Source organism: Aplidium turbinatum, chromosome 5 (genome assembly GCF_918807975.1).
Source record: "Aplidium turbinatum chromosome 5, kaAplTurb1.1, whole genome shotgun sequence".
Classification (NCBI taxonomy): domain Eukaryota; kingdom Metazoa; phylum Chordata; class Ascidiacea; order Aplousobranchia; family Polyclinidae; genus Aplidium; species Aplidium turbinatum.
Window position 1 is genome coordinate 33,606,292 of NC_137476.1, and position 26,430 is coordinate 33,632,721.

Below are 26,430 nucleotides of genomic sequence, written 5' to 3' on the forward strand. Positions count from 1 at the left end.
TATTATTAAGTCAGTTTGTAGTTCCCTTCACTTTTGAATATGAATCCACATGAAAGTGTTCCTGTGAAGATTGAAGTGTCTGAAGTATGCGAACCTTATGGAATTATTCTTAATCAAGATCATTTGGAAACTATTGTAGACACCAAGGAATGTCATCCATGTTTGTATCAAGAAGAATTATCTTCCATCCAATCAACTAAGAATGAAACTCTGTATGGCAATATACGGTATGCTGCAAACATTTTAAACGTTCATCATTGTTGGTCTATTATTATTAGATAGTTCATCAGATGAACCATTTTGCAGTGATTCTTTAATCATGAGTTGCAAAGTTGCAAACTAGAAAGTCATCTGTGAACACTCACGAGTGAAAAGCCATTATGTAGCTGTAGAAATGTTTTTTGTTACAACTGTATTTTTTATTGAAAACGTTGGTGACAACTACATTGGTGACAAAACCATATAAATGATAATGTTTGTGAAAAATTGTTTTCTCAATCTGATAATTTGAACTGTCATAAGATAACTCATTATTGTGTTCGTAGTGGCAAATAAAATCTAATAAAGAAAACCATCAGCGGGCACTCACTATTGAAAAAATATTTAATTATGGAACATTAACTTTGGCTACTACTGACTCAAACTTTAACAGCTTGTTTCATCTTAATTGGATCATCAGAAGGAACTCATCCTATTAAGGTGAAACAATCGGTTAAGGTTTTAGTAGTTAGTAGGTAACGTTGATATAATTCGTTCTGCTTGGCCTTTTGCTTGGCATTGAGCACTTTTTGTAGTGTTAATAGCATTTATTGGTTAATTTGTAACGTGTACTGTTCGCGTTTGAGTAACTTGAAACGTCACAAACAACTTCACACTGCTGATGAACTGTACAAATTTGGTGTTTGTGGCAAGCTCATTGTGTTAGGTGTCATATTTTGTTAAGTCATTTTCGTGAAAAAGTGCTTGAATGTGATGTATGCAGAAGTTGCCAACCATGACTTTGAAGTAGCTCCCTTATTCAGATTATTTTTAAAAGTTTGAAACCATAGCTTGTGTTTAGCCTACAAAACTACGCAGTAACTCTTATAGCAGGACTTCACACTTACTTGTTATAACGTAATTTCATCGTACAAAAAATAGTTTTCTTTAATTCATATAAAATTTGAACTTCCAAATTTGTATTGGCATTTTGCTCACGCTAAGTTGGCCTTGTCAAGATGTCTGATGCTCATTTTATCATTATAATATTTTTTCCACCGTTTTTCACATCCTATCCTTTCTGTAGCTATCGAGTTGCACGATCAATTTACAAGAAACAATTAATCATTATTTTACCTTTCAGTATAAATCAACATGAAAAGGTTCCCGTGAAGCTAGAAGTTCCTGAATCATGTGAAATTATGAACCAAGATGATTTAAAAACTGCTTCGGCCTCCAAGGAATATCCTCCATATTTGTATCAAGAAAGATTATCTTCCATCCAACCAACTGAAAAGGAAACTCTGAATTGCAATGTTTGTCATGAACATTTCCAATGCAAATCAGCATTGAATACTCATCAAAAAATTCACTTCAGTGAACAATCTTGTTGCAATTTTTGTGGTAAGAGCTTTAAAAGGAAATCTGATCTGAAAAGACATCAGCAAATTCACACTGGTGAAAAGCCATATAAATGTGATGTTTGTGAAAAGTCATTTTTGCAAACTGACACTTTAAAATTTCATCAGCTAATTCATTCCGGTGAAAAACCATATAAATGTGATGTTTGTAAAAAGTCATTTTCGCGATCTGGTCATTTGAAATCTCATAAGCTATCTCATTCTAGTGAAAAGCTGTATAAATGTAGTGCTTGTGAAAAATCATTTTTTCAATATAGGAGTTTGAAACAGCACATGCTAATTCATTCTGGTGAAAAGCCATATAAATGTGATATTTGTAAAACTTCATTTTCGCGATCTGGTGATTTGAAATCTCATAAGCTATCTCATTCTGGTGAAAAACTGTATAAATGTAATGTTTGTGAAAAATCATTTTTTCAATCTAGTTATTTGAAACAGCACATGCTAATTCATTCTGGTGAAAAACCATATAAGTGTGATGTTTGTGACAAAACGTTTTCGCGATCTGCTGATATGAAATCTCACAAGCGAATTCACACTGGTGAAAAACCGTATAAATGTGATGTTTGTAAAAAGTCATTTTCGCGATCTGGTCACTTGAAATCTCATAAGCTAATTCATTCTGGTGAAAAACCGTATAAATGTAATGTTTGTGAAAAGTCATTTTCGCAAACTGGCAGTTTAAAATTGCATATGCTAATTCATTCTGGTGAAAAACCATATATATGTGATGTTTGTGAAAAATCCTTTGCGCGATCTGCTGATATGAAGTCTCACAAGCTAATTCATTCCGGTGAAAAACCATATAAATGTAATGTTTGTAAAAAGTCATTTTCGAGATCTGGTCATTTGAATTCTCACAACCGAACTCATTCTGGTGAAAAACCGTATAAATGTGATGTTTGTGAAAAATCATTTTTACGATCTAGTTGTTTGAAACGGCACAAGCTAATTCATTCTGGTGAAAAACCGTATAAATGTGATATTTGTGACAAATCATTTTCGCAGTTTGGTCATTTGAAATCTCATAAGCAAATTCATTTTGGGTAAAAAAAACATACAAATGTAGTGTTTGTAAAATGTTATTTTTACATAAAAATAATTTCAATCAAACGATCTCATTCTGGTGAAAGATCACATAATTGTGCTGTTTGTTACAAATCATTTTTACACATGGATAATTTAATTATACGCACAAGACTTCCCATCTGCGAGTGACCATATAAATGTGATGTTTGTTAAAACCGTCAAAAGAAATTAACAAAAGAAATCGTCAAAATAAAGTAATTTTGTCAAAATAATGTCGAAATTGACAATAAAGTCAAAATTTGTCAAATTATGGCTTTTGACAAACTTTTTGTGTTTGTTCAGAGAAATTTTTGTCAAAATCCTCGTGGAAGCATTGTAAATCAGGAACTGCGACACAATTAAACCATATTAACCCATAAAAGCAGGAAATATGTCACAATGTATAAATATGTCACAACTTTGATCGCGAATTGTCCATTGCTTATTCATTGTTATGTATTTAAATAATAAGAAGGGTTATCTTTCATCCAACCAAATGAGAAAGAAACTTTAAAGTGCAATAAATGTTATAAACATTTCCGAAGCAAGTCAGCATTGATCAGTCACAAAAAAATTTATTTGAGTGAACTACTTTGTTGCAAACTTTGTGACAAGTGTTTTAAATGCAAATCTGAAGTGGAAAGACATCAGCGATTTCACGCTGGTGAAAAACCATATCGATGTAATGTTTGTGAAAAGTCATTTGCCCAACCTGCTCATTTGAAATTTCATTTTAAGCTAACACATTCTGGTGAAAAACCATATAAATGTGATGTCTGTGAAGTCTTTTTCGCAATTTGGCAATTTAAAACCTCATAAGCTAACTCATTCTGGTGAAAAACCATATAAATGTGATGTTTGTGAAAAGTCCTTTTTGCTATATGGTGGTTTGAAATCTCATAAGCTAATTCATTCTGGTGAAAAAGCATATAAATGTGATGTTTGTGAAAAGTCATTTTTGCGATCTGGTCATTTGAATTCTCATAAACTAAATCATTCTTGTGAAAAACCATATGAATGTGATGTTTGTAAAGAGTTATTTCTCCAATCTGGTGGCTTGAAATGTCATGTGCTCACTCAGTGCGGTAAAAAACCGTATAAATGTGATGTTTGTGAAAAGTCATTTTTGTTATATGGTGGTTTGAAATCTCATAAGCTAATTCATTCTGGTGAAAAAGCATATAAATGTGATGTTTGTGAAAAGTCCTTTTTGCGATCTGGTCATTTGAAATCTCATCAGCTAATTCATTCTTGTGAAAAACCCCAGAAATGTGATGTTTGTGAAAAGTCATTTTCGCGAATTGATACTTTAAAATCTCATAAGCTAATTCATTCTGGTGAATAACCACATAAATGTGATGTTTGTGAAAAATCATTTTTTCAATATAGTAGTTTGAAACAACACATGCTAATTCATTCTGGTGAAATGCCATATAAATGTGATATTTGTAAAACTTCATTTTTGCGATCTGGTGATTTGAAATCTCATAAGCTATCTCATTCTGGTGAAAAACTGTATAAATGTATATAATGTTTGTGAAAAATCATTTTTTCAATCTAGTTATTTGAAACAGCGCATGCTAATTCATTCTTGTGAAAAACCATATAAGTGTGATGTTTGTGACAAAACGTTTTCGCGATCTGCTGATATGAAATCTCACAAGCGAATTCACACTGGTGAAAAACCATATAAATGTGATGTTTGTAAAAAGTCATTTTCGCGATCTGGTCCCTTGAAATCTCATAAGCTAATTCATTCTGGTGAAAAACCGTATAAATGTAATGTTTGTGAAACGTCATTTTCGCAAACTGGCAGTTTAAAATTGCATACGCTAATTCATTCTGGTGAAAAACCATATTATATGTGATGTTTGTGAAAAATCCTTTGCGCGATCTGCTGGTATGAAGTCTCACAAGCTAATTCATTCCGGTGAAAAACCATATAAATGTGATGTTTGTAAAAAGTCATTTTCGAGATCTGGTCATTTGAATTCTCACAACCGAACTCATTCTGGTGAAAAACCGTATAAATGTGATGTTTGTGAAAAATCATTTTTACGATCTAGTTGTTTGAAACGGCACAAGCTAATTCATTCTGGTGAAAAATCGTATAAATGTGATATTTGTGACAAATCATTTTCGCAGTTTGGTCATTTGAAATCTCATAAGCAAATTCATTTTGGGTAAAAAAAACATACGGATGTAGTGTTTGTAAAATGTTATTTTTATATAAAAATAATTTCAATCAAACGATCTCATTCTGGTGAAAGATCACATAATTGTGCTGTTTGTTACAAATCATTTTTACACATGGATAATTTAATTATACGCACAAGACTTTCCATCTGCGAGTGACCATATAAATGTGATGTTTGTTAAAACCGTCAAAAGAAATTAACAAAAGAAATCGTCAAAATAAAGTAATTTTGTCAAAATAATGTCGAAATTGACAATAAAGTCAAAATTTGTCAAATTATGGCTTTTGACAAACTTTTTGTGTTTGTTCAGAGAAATTTTTGTCAAAATCCTCGTGGATGCATTGTAAATCAGGAACTGCGACACAATTAAACCATATTAACCCATAAAAGCAGGAAATATGTCACAATGTATAAATTTGTCACAACTCTGATCGCGAATTGTCCATTGCTTATTCATTGTTATGTATTTAAATAATAAGAAGGGTTATCTTTCATCCAACCAAATGAGAAAGAAACTTTAAAGTGCAATAAATGTTATAAACATTTCCGAAGCAAGTCAGCATTGATCAGTCACAAAAAAATTCATTTGAGTGAACTACTTTGTTGCAAACTTTGTGACAAGTGTTTTAAATGCAAATCTGAAGTGGAAAGACATCAGCGATTTCACGCTGGTGAAAAATCATATCGATGTAATGTTTGTGAAAAGTCATTTGCCCAACCTGCTCATTTGAAATCTCATTTTAAGCTAACACATTCTGGTGAAAAACCATATAAATGTGATGTCTGTGAAAAGTCTTTTTCGCAATTTGGCAATTTAAAATCTCATAAGTTAACTCATTCTGGTGAAAAACCATATAAATGTGATGTTTGTGAAAAGTCCTTTTTGCTATATGGTGGTTTGAAATCTCATAAGCTAATTCATTCTGGAGAAAAAGCATATAAATGTGATGTTTGTGAAAAGTCACTTTTGCGATCTGGTAACTTGAAATCTCATAAGCTAATTCATTCTGGTGAAAAGCCATATAAATGTGATGTTTGTGAAAAGACATTTTCGCAATCTGGTCATTTGAATTCTCATAAACTAAATCATTCTTGTGAAAAACCATATGAATGTGATGTTTGTAAAGAGTTATTTCTCCAATCTGGTGGCTTGAAATGTCATGTGCTCACTCAGTGCGGTAAAAAATCGTATAAATGTGATGTTTGTGAAAAGTCATTTTTGTTATATGGTGGTTTGAAATCTCATAAGCTAAGTCATTCTGGTGAAAGCAATTTATTGACAGTGCGCCTTATAGTCGATTGCGCCTTATGGTCCGTAAAATACGGTACTTTATTTTAAGACCTTGTGAAATGTATATTATAAATTAACAATATATTATGTTGCTGTCAGAGACTTTGGTCTGTAGTAAGTTTTTACTTGTAATTTGCACAAAATTAACTACAGAAATGTTCATGCACTTCACTATATGAAAGATCAAAAAGCCTGTGAAAGTTTCGAAATTGATTTTAAAGGTGAATATGTTTACACATTATTTAGTTTAGTTGTAAACTCATTTGGGTTAATACAAAACTCGAAAATAAAACTTCTTGAATTAACTTTTCATTAAAAATCGTTGTGTATATTTTTATGTGAGTTTAAGTTACTTTTGTGCTATTGTTACCGTTTTAATAACGGAGCTGTGTGCGGCCTGCAATGCTATATGGTAGCGAGACATGGGTATTGAGAGAGAGTGAACTGGCAATCCTGAGAAGAACGGAATGGTCAATGGTGAGAGCAATGTGTGGGGTGAAAACGAGAAGGGAAAAAAGGACTGAAGAATTGTTGGATATGCTAGAGATGAGAGAGACCATAGACCAAATGGCAAGGGCAAATGGAGTAAGATGGTATGGACATGTGATAAGGAGGGAGGAAGGAAGTTTTCTTAGAAAGGCACTAGATCTAAAGGTGGATGGGAAGAGGAAACGCGGTCGTCCAAGAATAACGTGGAAACAACAAGTGAAGGATGAATTTAAAAAAGTCGGACTGAAGGAGGAAGATGCAAGGGACAGGGTGAAATGGAGAAAAGGGATCAAAACAGTTGCTGCGCGGAAACAATCGGCCACCCCCACTAGTGGGGAACAAACCGAAGATGGATGATGATGATGATGACTAGATTTTGGCACTTAAGCCAATATTCAGAAAAGTCATCACATTTATATGGTTTGTTTGATCAATCGTTTTTGCATCGGCTTAGAAGTGTTTACTCTGGTGAATCACCCATATAAATATTTTGTTTTCGACAAAGTTGATTCTACGTAATCGTAATTTGGAAAGAATATTTTTACCTTAGTCATATTTTTTTGTGATTTTCAGGAAAATATTACTTCATTCAGTTGCTTCATTTTAAATAAGTTTCGTATTATTAAGTCAGTTTGTAGTTCCCTTCAGTTTTGAATATGAATCCACACGAAAGTGTTCCTGTGAAGCTTGAAGTTTCTGAAGTATGCGAACCTTATGGAATTATTGATCAAGATCATTTGGAAACTGTTGTAGACACCAAGGAATGTAATGCATGTTTGTATCAAGAAGAATTATCTTCCATCCAATCAGCTGAGAATGAAACTCTGTATGGCAATACACGGTATGCTGCAAACATTTTAAACGTTCACCATTGTTGGTCAATTATTATTAGATAGTTTATCAGATGAACCATTTTGCAGTGATTCTTTAATCATGACTTGCAAAGTTTCAAACTAATTATCTGTAAACACTCAGGAGTGAAAGAACATAATGTGTATATTAAAAACAATAAAAACTATTAATACTACAAGAAGTGCTCAATGCTAAGCGAAAAAGCAAAGCAGAGCGAATGAAGTCAAATATAGTTATTACTATCTGAATCCTTCGCAGCATGTTTCACCTTTAAGGATCATCAGAAGGGTCTTAATCAAATAGAATCATTTTATTTGAATAAGACCCTTTTGATGATCCGTTAAGGTGAAACAGGCTGTTGAGGATTCAGATAGTAATAACTATATTTGATTTAATGTGTATATTATGTAGAATGTAGAAATGATTTTTGCTACAACTATTTTTTTTTTCGTTTTAGTAATTTGCAACATCACAAACAACTTCAAACTGTTAAAAATGATTAAACCGACAAGTTATTTTAGTTACACCAGCTGAGTGCAAAATACTGTAGCATCAATAAAAAGACCCATCATTGGCGATTTTTAGCCAAGTTTTATTCTTCTGGGCTGCACTCAGTCAAAGATTGAATTCTTTACATGAAAGTTTGTGCTGGTTTTCCATAGAGAACGTGAAGATTGGCTTCCTTGACTTCCTGTTCGGTTAATCCAAGTGTTTAACTTGGTGAGCATGACGCCTTGAAGTGACAAAAATAGAATTAGGCAACAATGTATTGAGTTGGTGCGGTAGGATGACTTCCGTCACAGAGGACTGAGTAGATTGCTTCAAAACTGTCCTAAAAGAATCAATAGTTCACAACGAAAATTTATCAAGAAAAGAGAATACGTTTCAACACATTTTTTTTGGACATAAAGAGGACAAAGATAAAATAAAGAGTATGCAGTTTGCAGCCTATAGTCCTCCGGTAAAATGTTTTCCATGTCGAGTTGTTGTTGCGCCAAATTAATCTTAGTCAGTAGTCTCATGGAAATTTGGTTTTGTCAAAATGTCTTGTAGGCCTACCCTTTTTTTACTACGTACTTTTGTTTATAATTTTTCATATCCCATCCTTTCTGTTGCTATCGAATTTCAGTATGAATCATTTGCATGATGAGTTTGCTAGAAACGATTAATTGTCTTTACCTTTCAGTATGAATCCAGATAAAAAGGTTCCAGTCAAGCTTGAAGTTCCTGAATTATGTGAAATTATTGACCAAGATGATTTAAAAACTGCTTCAGCCGCTAAGGAATGTCCTCCATGTTTGCATCAAGAAAGGTTATCTTCCATCCAACCAACTAGGAAAGAAATTTTAAATTGCAATAAATGTTATAAATATTTCTCAAGCAAGTCAGCATTAGTCAGTCACAAAAAAATTCGTTTGAGTGAACAATTTTGTTGCAAACTTTGTGACAAGAGTTTCAAATGCAAATCTGAAGTGGAAAGACATCAGCGATTTCATACTGGTGAAAAACCTTATCGATGTAATGTTTGTGAAAAATCATTTGCCCAATCTGGTCATTTGAAATCTCATAAGCTAACACATTCTGGTGAAAAACCATATAAATGTGATGTCTGTGAAAAGTCTTTTTCGCAATCTAGCAATTTAAAATCTCATAAGATAACTCATTCTGGAGATAAACCATATAAATGTGATGTTTGTGAAAAGTCATTTACACGATGTGGTGGTTTGAAATGTCATAAGCTAACTCATTCTGGTGAAAAACCATATAAATGTGATGTTTGTGAAAAATCATTTCTGCGATCTGGTGATATGAAATGTCATAAGCTAATTCATTCTGGTGAAAAACCATACAAATGTGATGTTTGTGGAAAGTCATTTTCGCGATCTGGTCATTTGAAATCTCATAATCAAATTCATTTTGGCAAAAAAACATACGAATGTAGTGTTTGTAAAAAGTTATTTTTACGTAAAACTAATTTCAATCGACACAAACGACTTCACTCAGGTGAAAGATTACATAAATGTGATGTTTGTGACAAATCATTTTCACACAAAGATCATTTAATTAAACACACAAGACTTCACACCTGTGAGTCACCATATTAATGTTATGTTTGTTAAAAGTTATTTTTGCGATCAATATTTTTCAAATCTCATAAACTAACTCAGTTCAGTTCAGCAGGTTAGCATTAAGAAGACGATAGGCATTTCTTTCAAGAGCAGGGTTCTGTTTATGATCATGAGAAAGGTCAACGACCATAGTCGAAGGGCACCACTGCGCAATCGATGGCACGCCTTTAGGTGTCTTGCTAAATACACAGCCAGTGCTCTTGAGCAGTGTCGAACCGGCTGTTGATCGTCGAGCCAGGACTCTCACCAATTTTCTATACTGGTTGGCCTACTTATTTCTTCTGTTTAGTTTTTAAGAAAAAAAGTTGTTGATTTAGTTGGTTGATTCTTAATAAACAAGTATAATTAAAATCAGTTTGGTCTTTAAGTTCTATGTCATAAGCTCACTCATACTGGTGAAAAACCATATAAATGTGATATTTGTAAAAGGTCATTTTCACAATCTAGTTATTTGAAACGGCACAAGCTAATTCATTCTGAAATCTTATAAGCTATTTCATTCTGGTGAAAAACCTCATAAATATGATGTGTGGTGGTTTGAAATCTCGTAATCTAACTCATTCTGGCGCAAAACCATATATTTGTGACGTTTGTGACAAGGCATTTTTGCAGTTTGTTAAGATAAAAAGTTACACTTTGTAACAATGAAGCATATGAATAATTATGATGATGTCTTTGACAAAGTTTGACGAATATGATTTATTTGACCAATTGTTTTTACATCGGCTTAAAGTGTTTACTCTGGTGAATAATCCATATAAATGTTATGTTTCGACAAAGTTAATTCTACGTACTCGTAATTTGGAAAGTTTATCTTTACCTTTTTCATGTTTTTTGTAATTTTCAGAAAATAATTGCTTTATTCAACTACTTTGTTTTAAATAAATCCTCTTAAAATAAGTTTGTTCTTCCCTCACTTTTGAATATGAACCACTCGAAAGTGGTCCTGTGAAGCTTGAAGTTTCTGAAGTATGCGAACCTTATGGAGTTATTGATCGACATCATTTGAAAACTATTGTAGACACCAAGGAATGTCATCCATGTTTGTATCAAGAAGAATTATCTTCCATCCAATCAACTGAGAATGAAACTCTTTATGGCAATATATGGTATGCTGCGAACATTTTAAACGTTCATCATTGTTGGTCAATAATTATTATTAGATAGTTCATCAGATGAACCATTTTGCAGTGATTCTTTAATTATGAATTACAAACCTATGAATTATGAATCTAAACAACAAGGAAGCAAAACGTGAGATCAACATTACCACCGATGACGAACACCTCCCCTACTGCGCCGAACCCACCTACCTCGGCGTAACCCTGGACAGGTCACTCACGTACCGACGACACCTGGAGTCACTGCGCAAAAAACTATCGGCGCGCGTTGCACTTTTGAGGCGGCTGGCGGGTTCCGGCTGGGGAGCTGATGCGAAAACCCTTCGCACAGCTACCTTGGCCCTCGTCCATTCTACCGCTGAGTACTGCGCACCAGTGTGGTGCCGCAGCTCTCACACCCGCCACATTGACACCGCCATCAATGACGCACTACGCACTGTGACTGGATGCCTGCGTCCCACTCCAACGGACTGCCTTCCCATCCTTGCAGGCATCCAACCTGCTGAGCTTCGCCGTAAAGGAGCCATGATTTCCCTTGCTCGTCGCGCACTGGACCCCGACCACCTCCTCCACAGTGCACTCCAGCGCCTACCTGGAGGACAGCAGCGACTGAAATCAAGACGCCCATTTGTGCCCGCCGCACAACAGCTTCTGAACAACGTTGAAGATCTTGGAATAAGTGCGGCACACTGGACGAACTACACATGGAACATGGAGTGGCAAAACAACACCTCCCGACTCCATGATTTCCTACCCGACGTCGATCCCCACCCTCCGGGAATGTCCCTCGCAAGACTTGCGTGGGTCCGGCTTAACCGCCTACGAACCGGCGTCGGTCGCTTTCGTTCAGACATGTGCAGATGGGGCCTGGCTCCCTCACCGGGATGCGAGTGTGGCGCCACAGACCAGACAGTAGATCATGTCGTCCATGACTGCCCAATCCATCAACCACCACATGGAACGCTTGGACTGAAGACCCTGGATGACGAGACTGTAGAGTGGCTGATGACATCATGCCCAAACATATAGTCCCGAAGAACAGCTCATACGACGAAGAAGAAGATGAACCATTTTGCAGTGATTCTTTAATTATGAATTGCAAACCTCATATTATCAATAAATAATTGAAATAAAATTTCAACTTGCATATTTGCATTTGAATTTTGTTAACGCTTAGTTGGGCTTTATAAGAAGTCTGAAGCTCATATTATAATATTTTACCCACGCTTTTTCACATCCCATCCTTCCTGTTGCTATCGAGTTGCACGATCAGTTTGCAAGTAACAATTAATCGTCATTTTACCTTTCAGTATAAATCAACATGAAAAGGTTCCAGTGAAGCTTGAAGTGCCTAAATCATCCGAAATTATAAACCAAGATGATATAAAACTGTTTCAGCCGCCAAGGAATGTCTTCCATATTTGTATCAAGAAAGGTTATCTTCCATCCAGTCAAATGAAAAGGAAACTCTGAATTGCAATGTATGTTATGAACATTTCCAATGCAAATCAGCATTGAATTCTCATCAAAAAATTCACTTCAGAGAGCAATCTTGTTATTTTTGTGATAAGAGTTTTAAAAGGAAATATGAATTGGAAAGACATCAGCGAATTCACACTGGTGAAAAACCATATAAATGTGATGTTTGTAAAAAGTCATTTGCACGATCTGGTACTTTGAAATCTCATCAGCTAATTCATTCCGGTGAAAAACCATATAAATGTAATGTTTGTAAAAAGTCATTTGCACTATCTGGTGGTTTGAAACGGCACAAGCTAACTCATTCTGGTGAAAAACCATATATTATAAATGTGATATTTGTGAAAAGTCTTTTTCGCAATCTGGTGGTTTGAAAACTCATAAACTAACTCATTCTGGTGAAAAATCATATAAATGTGATGTTTGTGAAAAGTCATTTTCGCAAATTTTTACTTTAAACATAACTCAGCAAGAACACTACATTTAACATTATAAAACAAAAAACAAAAGCGAACGTTTTCGGCTAGTCATACAGCCCTTTTCAAGCCTATAAGAAAAAATACATATTAAAAGAAATGCTAAAGAATCATATAGTATCACGCTTTTGTTTTTTGTTTTATAATGTTAAATGTAGTGTTGTTGCTGAGTTATGTTTGTTTATGGTTCAAAAAGGCTACCTCTCTACCCAAATTGTTTTACTTTAAAATACCATAAGCTAATTCATGCTAGTGAAAAACCATATTAATATGAAATTCAGACACACCCAAGGAAATTACCAATAATATTTAAGAAAACTACCGTTTTGCTGTCCTGTAAGCAACATGTTGAAGAAAGGTATGTCTTCATCTTCCAGCAATCTGGCTTTTCAGACTTGGAATTTCTTAATGTTGATAGAAAAAAGTTTTTCTCCGTTTACAGGACAGTAAAATGGTAGTTTTCCTAAATATATTAATATGAGGTTTGTGAAAAGTCATTTTCGCAATCTTGTGATTAGTACTCTCATACGCTAACTCATTCTGGTGAAAAACCACATAAATGTGATATTTGTAAATAGTTGTTTATATAATCGGGTCCTCTGAAATGTCATAAGCTCATTCATCCTGGTGAAAAACATATAAATGTGATATTTGTGACACATCGTTTTCACACATGTATATTTTGAATCCGCACGAACGGTTTCAAACTGGTGAAAAACCACCCGTAGTTTTCCAGTAAAATGCATTCCATGTCGAGTTGTTGTTGCGCCAAATTAACCTTAGTCAATAGTATCACGGAAATTTGGTTTTGTCAAAATGTCTTGTAGGCCTACTCATATTATACTACTTTTGTTTATAATTTTTCGTATCCCATCCTTTCTGTTGCTATCGAATTTCAGTATGAATCATTTGCATGATGAGTTGCTAGAAACGATTAATTGTCTTTACCTTTCAGTATGAATCAAGATGAAAAATTTTCCAGTCAAGCTTGAAGTTCCTGAATCATGTGAAATTATTGACGAAGATGATTTAAAAACTGCTTCAGCCGCTAAGGAATGTCCTCCATGTTTGTATCAAGAAAGGTTATCTTCCATCCAACCAACTGGGAAAGAAATTTTAAATTGCAATAAATGTTATAAATATTTCCAAAGCAAGTCAGCATTGGTTAGTCACAAAAAAATTCATTTGAGAGAAGGACTTTGTTGCAAACCAACATAAGTCATCTTGTTGGGGCCAATGGAATGAGTGAGACGGACCATTAGGATGCATAAATTGGACTAATAAATCATCATTTGTACTGTCAACCTCCCTGGTCATGCCAATATACCACTATACCAGTTATGGCTGTAAACAACAGATACAAATTGACCAACAGATATATGGAAAGAAGGTGCTTCCAGTGCAGGTTTCAAGTCAACCACTAAAGAGAATTCAGTGTCATCACTGATCCTTTTCATTCCCAGCCTGTGAGATGAGAGTGGCTGGATGTTTGGATGCATGTAATCATTTTCACGCATACATAATTTATATCGGCACAAACAAATCACACACCTTATATGAGATTCATTTATTATTTTCAGCAATTTAGTTTTTCTACAAGAATATTTAGTTTTTCAACAAGAAAAAGATTACGTTAAGCCTATCTTTTGAAATCTAAATTACATCGGTTTCCAGTCACCACTACACTATGTGTTTGCACATTGACGAGGCCTGTGTATAGTAGGGTTATAACATGTTTACAACCTCATATTCATGGGTGTTATGAGTTTTGAATCTTTTGTTTTTACGTGTTTGTCATATGATGATTTTGACAAAGTTATTTGACCAATCGTTTTTGCGTCGGCTTAAAAGTGTTTACTGTGGTGAATAATCCATTATATCCATTAGTAATCCATTAGTAATAATCCATTAGTAAAGCAAAATATTTTTCGACCAAAGACCCAGCATTTGCCTACCCCCTGTTCAAAACACACAAACTCACACAGGACAATTTAAAAACCATCAATGTCACTGAAATTCCTGTACGATTGCTACAGGCATCTGGCCACATCACAACATCCAGAATCACCGCTTTAATTGAACATTTGCTTAAACCCGTCAGCATAACTTTTTGTCAAAGTGAAATAAATGAATTCTGTAGAGATAGTAAACACTACGTAGAAACACTCATGCAATGGCAATCTGACAAAGAGACCCAAATCACAGAAAAGCTTGAAAGCAATCAATTACATTTAGTTGCCGCTGACGTCAAAGCTCTTTATCCTAACGTCAAAAGATCATTAATTAAAGAAGCACTGAAATATGCTTTAGATCAACACACCACATATCCTCGGATTGCAATAGAAACACTCACAGATTTGACGTTGTATTGTCTTGACAATGTTATCACGCAAAACGGTGAGAGTTTCTATAAGCAACCAGAGGGTATAATAACAGGTGACAACCATTCTGTATCAATCGCCAACATTGCCATGCACTACGTCATCAAAACAGCTTCCAACACATTGAAACAAGCAGAAATATTCAAACGCTTTATAGATGACATAATGTGGATATCATTTGGCCAAAAGACCACAGAATTGATAAAACGCAGCTTAATTACAGCATTTCAAAATCACGACTTGGAACTTACTTTCAGAGAAATCAACACCTCCCAAACTGATAAAAATGTTGAGTTCCTAGATGTTAACCGCCGCACTTGCAAAACTTCGAACTTTAAATTTGTGACCACCAACTACACCAAAGAAACAGCTATTGATCGCTTGTACCTCAATGGTAAATCACATCACCCCACATCTACATTCAAGGCAATCATACATGGAGAAGCATTACGACTCAGGAGATTGAATGAAACACAACACGACTACACTGCAGCACTTGAACATCTTAAAAACAAGGCTTTGAAATCAAATTTTCCCCAAAAACTTATCAAAGAAAAAATTCAACTTGCTGAAAAATGGACAGAACGGATACCTAAACCCACAGAAAAAAATGCACCCAAAGCCCACAGAGTAATCTGGCCTACATCTTTTCCTAATTTACTCAAGACCACCAACGCAGAGAAAAAACTACAGCCCAATCAAATGATGACATATAAAAAGCCAAGCACGCTGGGAAATTTACTCACAAAATACAAAAAAAATGCCCTGAATACAGTAACACCAACCAATGGCTACTCCAAACCATGCGGCAAATGTGCACTGTGCGGTAACCATGGAGCGCATAAGCCTATGGTAAAAGAATGCACCTCTATTAAATGTAAACTCAACAAAACATACAGTCTCAAACAAAAATTAACTTGCCAAAATTACGGGATATACATTGCAACGTGCACCATATGTCACGAACACTATGTAGGACAAACCATGACAAAATTTTCCACACGTTGGGCCACACATAGATCTATTTGGAACAGTTTTAATTACTTTGATAAATCCGGTGACAAAGCAGCATTATTGAAACATTATGCGAAACTCCACAATATTGAACTCAAAAAGAAACCAGCTCTGGCAGACTGCTTTGTCGTTACTTTCGCCGAACAACCCAGCAAACATAATTTAGACATCGCTGAAGATAAATGGTTACATACAATCAAAGCCACCATAAACATACAGAAATTGATTCGACCAACCACTTAAATCCCATGTATCAGCAACCTCTGACCCCTGTGGTGTAGATTCTTCAACTATGCCCATTTAAACGTATTCTTTTTTGACGCTTTGTCTATGTAAGCTTATGGCAATGGACTGAAATTAAATTGCGTTTTTCTTTGTATTCGTCTTGTTGAACTGTTGTAATTTACTAGATGGATGCCCATTTACACTTTTTCTTTATTGACGCTTTATCGATATAAACTTACGGCAATGGACTGAAACTAAATTGCGTTTTTTCTTTGTATTCACCTTCTTAAACTGTTGTAATTTACTAGACGGATGATCAGGTTAATGTATTTCTTGAATTTTGTACCAGAATATTGTTGGAAATCGTGGGAGAACACCAGTTAAGATTTAGGCTTGCAGGTTTTGATTTTAATATTATGTAACCATCTATTTAAAATATAATTTTTATGCGTGTTGATAACATCGGAGTTTGCTTTATTTGTTCGTTTTACGTATTTTTCAAATTTTCTTCTTTTTTTACATGTGCTAGCTGAAGATGCTATTACTATAGCGAAATCGATTCTTAACTTAATAAATTACACTAAGAGGTTAGATTGTTGTGCAAATGCCAGCATTTGATGAATGCAAATTAGCAGTACCATATATATAAATGTTATGTTTTCGACAAAGTTGATTCTACGTACTCATAATTTGGAAAGTTTATCTTTACCTTTTCATGTTTTTGTTCTTGTGATTTTCAGAAAAACGTTACTTCATTTTAAATAAGTTTCGTATTATTAAGTCAGTTTGTAGTTCCCTTCACTTTTGAATATGAATCCACATGAAAGTGTTCCTGTGAAGATTGAAGTGTCTGAAGTATGCGAACCTTATGGAATTATTCTTAATCAAGATCATTTGGAAACTATTGTAGACACCAAGGAATGTCATCCATGTTTGTATCAAGAAGAATTATCTTCCATCCAATCAACTGAGAATGAAACTCTGTATGGCAATATACGGTATGCTGCAAACATTTTAAACGTTCATCATTGTTGGTCTATTATTATTAGATAGTTCATCAGATGAACCATTTTGCAGTGATTCTTTAATCATGAGTTGCAAAGTTGCAAACTAGAAAGTCATCTGTGAACACTCACGAGTGAAAAGCCATTATGTAGCTGTAGAAATGTTTTTTGTTACAACTGTATTTTTTATTGAAAACATTGGTGACAACTACATTGGTGACAAAACCATATAAATGATAATGTTTGTGAAAAATTGTTTTCTCAATCTGATAATTTGAACTGTCATAAGATAACTCATTATTGTGTTCGGAGTGGCAAATAAAATCTAATAAAGAAAACCATCAGCGGGCACTCACTATTGAAAAAATATTTAATTATGGAACATTAACTTTGGCTACTACTGACTCAAACTTTAACAGCTTGTTTCATCTTAATAGGATCATCAGAAGGAACTCATCCTATTAAGGTGAAACAATCGGTTAAGGTTTTAGTAATTAGTAGGTAACGTTGATATAATTCGTTCTGCTTGGCATTGAGCACTTTTTGTAGTGTTAATAGCATTTATTGGTTAATTTGTAACGTGTACTGTTCGCGTTTGAGTAACTTGAAACGTCACAAACAACTTCACACTGCTGATGAACTGTACAAATTTGGTGTTTGTGGCAAGCTCATTGTGTTAGGTGTCATATTTTGTTAAGTCATTTTCGTGAAAAAGTGCTTGAATGTGATGTATGCAGAGGTTGCCAACCATGACTTTGAAGTAGCTCCCTTATTCAGATTATTTTTAAAAGTTTGAAACCATAGCTTGTGTTTAGCCCACAAAACTACGCAGTAACTCTTATAGCAGGACTTCACACTTACTTGTTATAATGTAATTTCATCTTACAAAAAATAGTTTTCTTTAATTCATATAAAATTTGAACTTCCAAATTTGTATTGGCATTTTGCTCATGCTAAGTTGGCCTTGTCAAGATGTCTGATGCTCATTTTATCATTATAATATTTTTTCCACCGTTTTTCACATCCTATCCTTTCTGTAGCTATCGAGTTGCACGATCAGTTTACAAGAAACAATTAATCATTATTTTACCTTTCAGTATAAATCAACATGAAAAGGTTCCAGTGAAGCTAGAAGTTCCTGAATCATGTGAAATTATGAACCAAGATGATTTAAAAACTGCTTCGGCCTCCAAGGAATATCCTCCATATTTGTATAAAAAAAGATTATATTCCATCCAACCAACTGAAAAGGAAACTCTGAATTGCAATGTATGTCATGAACATTTCCAATGCAAATCAGCATTGAATACTCATCAAAAAATTCACTTCAGTGAACAATCTTGTTGCAATTTTTGTGGTAAGAGCTTTAAAAGGAAATCTGATCTGAAAAGGCATCAGCAAATTCACACTGGTGAAAAGCCATATAAATGTGATGTTTGTGAAAAGTCATTTTCGCAAACTGACACTTTAAAATTTCATAAGCTAATTCATTCCGGTGAAAAACCATATAAATGTGATGTTTGTAAAAAGTCATTTTCGCGATCTGGTCATTTGAAATCTCATAAGCTATCTCATTCTAGTGAAAAGCTGTACAAATGTAGTGTTTGTGAAAAATCATTTTTTCAATATAGTAGTTTGAAACAGCACATGCTAATTCATTCTGGTGAAAAGCCATATAAATGTGATATTTGTAAAACTTCATTTTCGCGATCTGGTGATTTGAAATCTCATAAGCTATCTCATTCTGGTGAAAAACTGTATAAATGTAATGTCTGTGAAAAATCATTTTTTCAATCTAGTTATTTGAAACAGCACATGCTAATTCATTCTGGTGAAAAACCATATAAGTGTGATGTTTGTGACAAAACGTTTTCGCGATCTGCTGATATGAAATCCCACAAGCGAATTCACACTGGTGAAAAACCATATAAATGTGATGTTTGTAAAAAGTCATTTTCGCGATCTGGTCACTTGAAATCTCATAAGCTAACTCATTCTGGTGAAAAACCGTATAAATGTAATGTTTGTGAAAAGTCATTTTCGCAAACTGGCAGTTTAAAATTGCATACGCTAATTCATTCTGGTGAAAAACCATATATATGTGATGTTTGTGAAAAATCCTTTGCGCGATCTGCTGATATGAAGTCTCACAAGCTAATTCATTCTGGTGAAAAACCGTATAAATGTGATGTTTGTGAAAAATCATTTTTACGATCTAGTTGTTTGAAACGGCACAAGCTAATTCATTCTGGTGAAAAACCGTATAAATGTGATGTTTGTGACAAATCATTTTCGCAGTTTGGTCATTTGAAATCTCATAAGCAAATTCATTTTGGGTAAAAAAAACATACGAATGTAGTGTTTGTAAAATGTTATTTTTACATAAAAATAATTTCAATCAAACGATCTCATGCTGGTGAAAGATCACATAATTGTGCTGTTTGTTACAAATCATTTTTATACATGGATAATTTCATTATACGCACAAGACTTCCCATCTGCGAGTGACCATATAAATGTGATGTTTGTTAAAACCGTCAAAAGAAATTAACAAAAGAAATCGTCAAAATAAAGTAATTTTGTCAAAATAATGTCGAAATTGACAATAAAGTCAAAATTTGTCAAATTATGGCTTTTGACAAACTTTTTGTGTTTGTTCAGAGAAATTTTTGTCAAAATCTTCGTGGAAGCATTGTAAATCGGGAACTGCGACACAATTAAACCATATGAACCCATAAAAGCAGGAAATATGTCACAATGTATAAATATGTCACAACTTTGATTGCGAATTGTCCATTGCTTTTTCATTGTTATGTATTTAAATAATAAGAAGGGTTATCTTTCATCCAACCAAATGAGAAAGAAACTTTAAAGTGCAATATATGTTATGAACATTTCCGAAGCAAGTCAGCATTGATCAGTCACAAAAAATTCATTTGAGTGAACTACTTTGTTGCAAACTTTGTGACAAGTGTTTTAAATGCAAATCTGAAGTGGAAAGACATCAGCGATTTCACGCTGGTGAAAAACCTTATCGATGTAATGTTTGTGAAAAGTCATTTGCCCAACCTACTCATTTGAAATCTCATTTTAAGCTAACACATTCTGGTGAAAAACCATATAAATGTGATGTTTGTGAAAAGTCTTTTTCGCAATTTGGCAATTTAAAATCTCATAAGCTAACTCATTCTGGTGAAAAACCATATAAATGTGATGTTTGTGAAAAGTCCTTTTTGCTATATGGTGGTTTGAAATCTCATAAGCTAATTCATTCTGGTGAAAAAGCATATAAATGTGATGTTTGTGAAAAGTCATTTTTGCAATCTGGTAACTTGAAATCTCATAAGCTAATTCATTCTGGTGAAAAACCATATAAATGTGATGTTTGTGAAAAGACATTTTCGCAATCTGGTCATTTGAATTCTCATAAACTAAATCATTCTTGTGAAAAACCATATGAATGTGATGTTTGTAAAGAGTTATTTCTCCAATCTGGTGGCTTGAAATGTCATGTGCTCACTCAGTGCGGTAAAAAACCGTATAAATGTGATGTTTGTGAAAAGTCATTTTTGTTATATGGTGGTTTGAAATCTCATAAGTTAATTCATTCTGGTGAAAAGCCATATAAATGTGATGTGTGTGAAAAGTCCTTTTTGCGATCTGGTCATTTGAAATCTCATCAGCTAACTCATTCTTGTGAAAAACTCCAGAAATGTGATGTTTGTGAAAAGTCATTTTCGCGAATTGATACTTTAAAATCTCATAAGCTAATTCATTCTGGTGAATAACCACATAAATGTGATGTTTGTGAAAAATTATTTTTTCAATATAGTAGTTTGAAACAACACATGCTAATTCATTCTGGTGAAAAGCCATATAAATGTGATATTTGTAAAACTTCATTTTTGCGATCTGGTGATTTGAAATCTCATAGGCTATCTCATTCTGGTGAAAAACTGTATAAATGTAATGTTTGTGAAAAATCATTTTTTCAATCTAGTTATTTGAAACAGCACATGCTAATTCATTCTGGTGAAAAACCATATAAGTGTGATGTTTGTGACAAAACGTTTTCGCGATCTGCTGATGTGAAATTTCACAAGCGATGTCACACTGGTGAAAAACCATATAAATGTGATGTTTGTAAAAATTCATTTTCGCGATCTGGTCACTTGAAATCTCATAAGCTAATTCATTCTGGTGAAAAACCGTATAAATGTAATGTTTGTGAAAAGTCATTTTCGCAAACTGGCAGTTTAAAATTGCATACGCTAATTCATTCTGGTGAAAAACCATATATATGTGATGTTTGTGAAAAATCCTTTGCGCGATCTGCTGATATGAAGTCTCACAAGCTAATTCATTCCGGTGAAAAACCATATAAATGTGATGTTTGTAAAAAGTCATTTTCGAGATCTCATGATTTGAATTCTCACAACCGAACTCATTCTGGTGAAAAACCGTATAAATGTGATGTTTGTGAAAAATCATTTTTACGATCTAGTTGTTTGAAACGGCACAAGCTAATTCATTCTGGTGAAAAACCGTATAAATGTGATATTTGTGACAAATAAATTTCGCAGTTTGGTCATTTGAAATCTCATAAGCAAATTCATTTTGGGTAAAAAAAACATACGAATGTAGTGTTTGTAAAATGTTATTTTTACATAAAAATAATTTCAATCAAACGATCTCATTCTGGTGAAAGATCACATAATTGTGCTGTTTGTTACAAATCATTTTTATACATGGATAATTTCATTATACGCACAAGACTTCCCATCTGCGAGTGACCATATAAATGTGATGTTTGTTAAAACCGTCAAAAGAAATTAACAAAAGAAATCGTCAAAATAAAGTAATTTTGTCAAAATAATGTCGAAATTGACAATAAAGTCAAAATTTGTCAAATTATGGCTTTTGACAAACTTTTTGTGTTTGTTCAGAGAAATTTTTGTCAAAATCCTTGTGGAAGCATTGTAAATCAGGAACTGCGACACAATTAAACCATATTAACCCATAAAAGCAGGAAATATGTCACAATATATTAATCTGTCACAACTTTGATCGCGAATTGTCCATTGCTTATTCATTGTTATGTATTTAAATAATAAGAAGGGTTATCTTTCATCCAACCAAATGAGAAAGAAACTTTAAAGTGCAATATATGTTATAAACATTTCCGAAGCAAGTCAGCATTGATCAGTCACAAAAAAATTCATTTGAGTGAACTACTTTGTTGCAAACTTTGTGACAAGTGTTTTAAATGCAAATCTGAAGTGGAAAGACATCAGCGATTTCACGCTGGTGAAAAACCTTATCGATGTAATGTTTGTGAAAAGTCATTTGCCCAACCTGCTCATTTGAAATCTCATTTTAAGCTAACACATTCTGGTGAAAAACCATATAAATGCAGGCCTCGAAATTCGTTTTTGTTGACGGCGGACAAACGTGTCCGGTCTGAGCAGCTATCTCGGCGGACAAATTAAGTCTCATGGCGGACACACCAGTTTTTGCGTCGATCGTCATGGTTAATCAGTTTATCTGGAAAATTCTTCGCCATTTGAGAACTATAGCTACGGTTTAGAAGGCTTTTTAAAATTTCAGCGACATCACTCTGAAAGACGTGCGCTTGAAGAGTCAAAGCGCCGTGTAGCTGCTCAAAACGCCGCATAACTGATTAACTTCTACCGAACGAGGTCGTGTGGCTTCTTGCGTCACAATGCTCTGGGCACGAGTCGGAAAAACTTCTACACTAACGCTACTATTTTCTGCTGTGCAAAGTTTCACTACGCTTTTTTCTTTAAGTTTATTTTTGCGTGTCACCTTTGTTACCCTGATTCAATGGCATCCATCGTTGAAGCAACGTAAAATCGAACGTTTTCCTGCTTGAATGGAGGCTACCCAGACAACAAAATCTATCATTTTTACATCGATTCAACGTCAGCGTCTACATTAAATTAATATAAGAATGATAGATTTTGTTGTCTGGGTGAGAGATACAGTATTCACATTTTCTAGATGCGCGCTAGAATGCGCGGGAAGTTATATTCTCGCAACAATTGTTAGTACTATGCATTATACAATGACGATTTGTATCGCTAGTTCCTTTGTTATTTCTCGGCGGACAAATATGACCGATCTAGATGGTACTTCCCGCGGACATCACGTGCTGTGACGGCGGACATGACCGCCGTGTCCGCCGTGAATTTCGAGGCCTGTAAATGTGATGTCTGTGAAAAGTCTTTTTCGCAATTTGGCAATTTAAAATCTCATAAGCTAACTCATTCTGGTGAAAAACCATATAAATGTGATGTTTGTGAAAAGTCCTTTTTGCTATATGGTGGTTTGAAATCTCATAAGCTAATTCATTCTGGTAAAAAAGCATATAAATGTGATGTTTGTGAAAAGTCATTTTTGCATTCTGGTAACTTGAAATCTCATAAGCTAATTCATTCTGGTGAAAAGCCATATAAATGTGATGTTTGTGAAAAGACATTTTCGCAATCTGGTCATTTGAATTCTCATAAACTAAATCATTCTTGTGAAAAACCATATGAATGTGATGTTTGTAAAGAGTTATTTCTCCAATCTGGTGGCTTGAAATGTCATGTGCTCACTCAGTGCGGTAAAAAAAACGTATAAATGTGATGTTTGTGAAAAGTCATTTTTGTTATATGGTGGTTTGAAATCTCATAAGCTAATTCATTCTGGTGAAAAGCCATATAAATGTGATGTTTGTGAAAAGACATTTTTGCAATCTGGTCATTTGAATTCCCATAAACTAAATCATTCTTTTGAAAAACCATATGAATGTGATGTTTGTAAAGAGTTATTTCTCCAATCTGGTGGCTTGAAATGTCATGTGCTCACTCAGTGCGGTAAAAAACCATATAAATGTGATGTTTGTGAAAAGTCATTTTTGTTATATGGTGGTTTGAAATCTCATAAGCTAATTCATTCTGGTGAAAAAGCATATAAATGCGATGTTTGTGAAAAGTTTTTTTTGCGATCTGGTCATTTGAAATCTCATCAGCTAACTCATTCTTGTGAAAAACCCCAGAAATGTGATGTTTGTGAAAAGTCATTTTCGCGAATTGATACTTTAAAATCTCATAAGCTAATTCATTCTGGTGAATAACCACATAAATGTAATGATTGTGAAAAATCATTTTTTCAATATAGTAGTTTGAAACAACACATGCTAATTCATTCTGGTGAAAAGCCATATAAATGTGATATTTGTAAAACTTCATTTTTGCGATCTGGTGATTTGAAATCTCATAGGCTATCTCATTCTGGTGAAAAACTGTATAAATGTAATGTTTGTGAAAAATCATTTTTTCAATCTAGTTATTTGAAACAGCACATGCTAATTCATTCTGGTGAAAAACCATATAAGTGTGATGTTTGTGACAAAACGTTTTCGCGATCTGCTGATGTGAAATTTCACAAGCGAATTCACACTGGTGAAAAACCATATAAATGTGATGTTTGTAAAAATTCATTTTCGCGATCTGGTCACTTGAAATCTCATAAGCTAATTCATTCTGGTGAAAAACCGTATAAATGTAATGTTTGTGAAAAGTCATTTTCGCAAACTGGCAGTTTAAAATTGCATACGCTAATTCATTCTGGTGAAAAACCATATATATGTGATGTTTGTGAAAAATCCTTTGCGCGATCTGCTGATATGAAGTCTCACAAGCTAATTCATTCCGGTGAAAAACCATATAAATGTGATGTTTGTAAAAAGTCATTTTCGAGATCTGATGATTTGAATTCTCACAACCGAACTCATTCTGGTGAAAAACCGTATAAATGTAATGTTTGTGAAAAATCATTTTTACGATCTAGTTGTTTGAAACGGCACAAGCTAATTCATTCTGGTGAAAAACCGTATAAATGTGATATTTGTGACAAATCAATTTCGCAGTTTGGTCATTTGAAATCTCATAAGCAAATTCATTTTGGGTAAAAAAAACATACGAATGTAGTGTTTGTAAAATGTTATTTTTACATAAAAATAATTTCAATCAAACGATCTCATTCTGGTGAAAGATCACATAATTGTGCTGTTTGTTACAAATCATTTTTATACATGGATAATTTCATTATACGCACAAGACTTCCCATCTGCGAGTGACCATATAAATGTGATGTTTGTTAAAACCGTCAAATGAATTTAACAAAAGAAATCGTCAAAATAAAGTAATTTTGTCAAAATAATGTCGAAATTGACAATAAAGTCAAAATTTGTCAAATTATGGCTTTTGACAAACTTTTTGTGTTTGTTCAGAGAAATTTTTGTCAAAATCCTTGTGGAAGCATTGTAAATCAGGAACTGCGACACAATTAAACCATATTAACCCATAAAAGCAGGAAATATGTCACAATATATTAATCTGTCACAACTTTGATCGCGAATTGTCCATTGCTTATTCATTGTTATGTATTTAAATAATAAGAAGGGTTATCTTTCATCCAACCAAATGAGAAAGAAACTTTAAAGTGCAATATATGTTATAAACATTTCCGAAGCAAGTCAGCATTGATCAGTCACAAAAAAATTCATTTGAGTGAACTACTTTGTTGCAAACTTTGTGACAAGTGTTTTAAATGCAAATCTGAAGTGGAAAGACATCAGCGATTTCACGCTGGTGAAAAACCTTATCGATGTAATGTTTGTGAAAAGTCATTTGCCCAACCTGCTCATTTGAAATCTCATTTTAAGCTAACACATTCTGGTGAAAAACCATATAAATGTGATGTCTGTGAAAAGTCTTTTTCGCAATTTGGCAATTTAAAATCTCATAAGCTAACTCATTCTGGTGAAAAACCATATAAATGTGATGTTTGTGAAAAGTCCTTTTTGCTATATGGTGGTTTGAAATCTCATAAGCTAATTCATTCTGGTAAAAAAGCATATAAATGTGATGTTTGTGAAAAGTCATTTTTGCAATCTGGTAACTTGAAATCTCATAAGCTAATTCATTCTGGTGAAAAACCATATAAATGTGATGTTTGTGAAAAGACATTATCGCAATCTGGTCATTTGAATTCTCATAAACTAAATCATTCTTG

The 26,430-nt window shown here is 33.9% G+C and overlaps 5 protein-coding genes across 6 annotated transcripts in view; all 5 read left to right on the plus strand.

Annotated features, from left to right (window-relative positions):
• Positions 1-26,430, plus strand: part of LOC145770038 (uncharacterized) — a 96,196-nt gene that overhangs the window by 59,755 nt on the left and 10,011 nt on the right. The window lies entirely within an intron of this gene.
• LOC145771165 (uncharacterized) lies at positions 40-6,238 on the plus strand. Its single transcript, XM_082582902.1, has 4 exons — positions 40-227; positions 1,343-2,665; positions 4,249-4,364; positions 5,368-6,238. Exons 1-4 carry the CDS (start codon positions 40-42, stop codon positions 6,222-6,224), a joined length of 2,484 nt encoding a protein of 827 aa, XP_082439028.1. The 3' UTR covers positions 6,225-6,238.
• LOC145770037 (uncharacterized) lies at positions 7,243-10,494 on the plus strand. The gene is made up of 2 exons (XM_082581623.1): positions 7,243-7,506; positions 8,704-10,494. Exons 1-2 carry the CDS (start codon positions 7,322-7,324, stop codon positions 9,620-9,622), a joined length of 1,104 nt encoding a protein of 367 aa, XP_082437749.1. The 5' UTR covers positions 7,243-7,321; the 3' UTR covers positions 9,623-10,494.
• On the plus strand, positions 10,499-17,081 carry LOC145770035 (uncharacterized). The gene is made up of 3 exons (XM_082581621.1): positions 10,499-10,755; positions 12,078-12,248; positions 13,678-17,081. The coding sequence occupies exon 3, from the start codon at positions 14,891-14,893 to the stop codon at positions 16,358-16,360; it is 1,470 nt and encodes a 489-aa protein (XP_082437747.1). The 5' UTR covers positions 10,499-10,755; positions 12,078-12,248; positions 13,678-14,890; the 3' UTR covers positions 16,361-17,081.
• On the plus strand, positions 17,153-21,920 carry LOC145771166 (uncharacterized). Its single transcript, XM_082582903.1, has 3 exons — positions 17,153-17,340; positions 18,444-18,615; positions 21,144-21,920. Exons 1-3 carry the CDS (start codon positions 17,153-17,155, stop codon positions 21,918-21,920), a joined length of 1,137 nt encoding a protein of 378 aa, XP_082439029.1.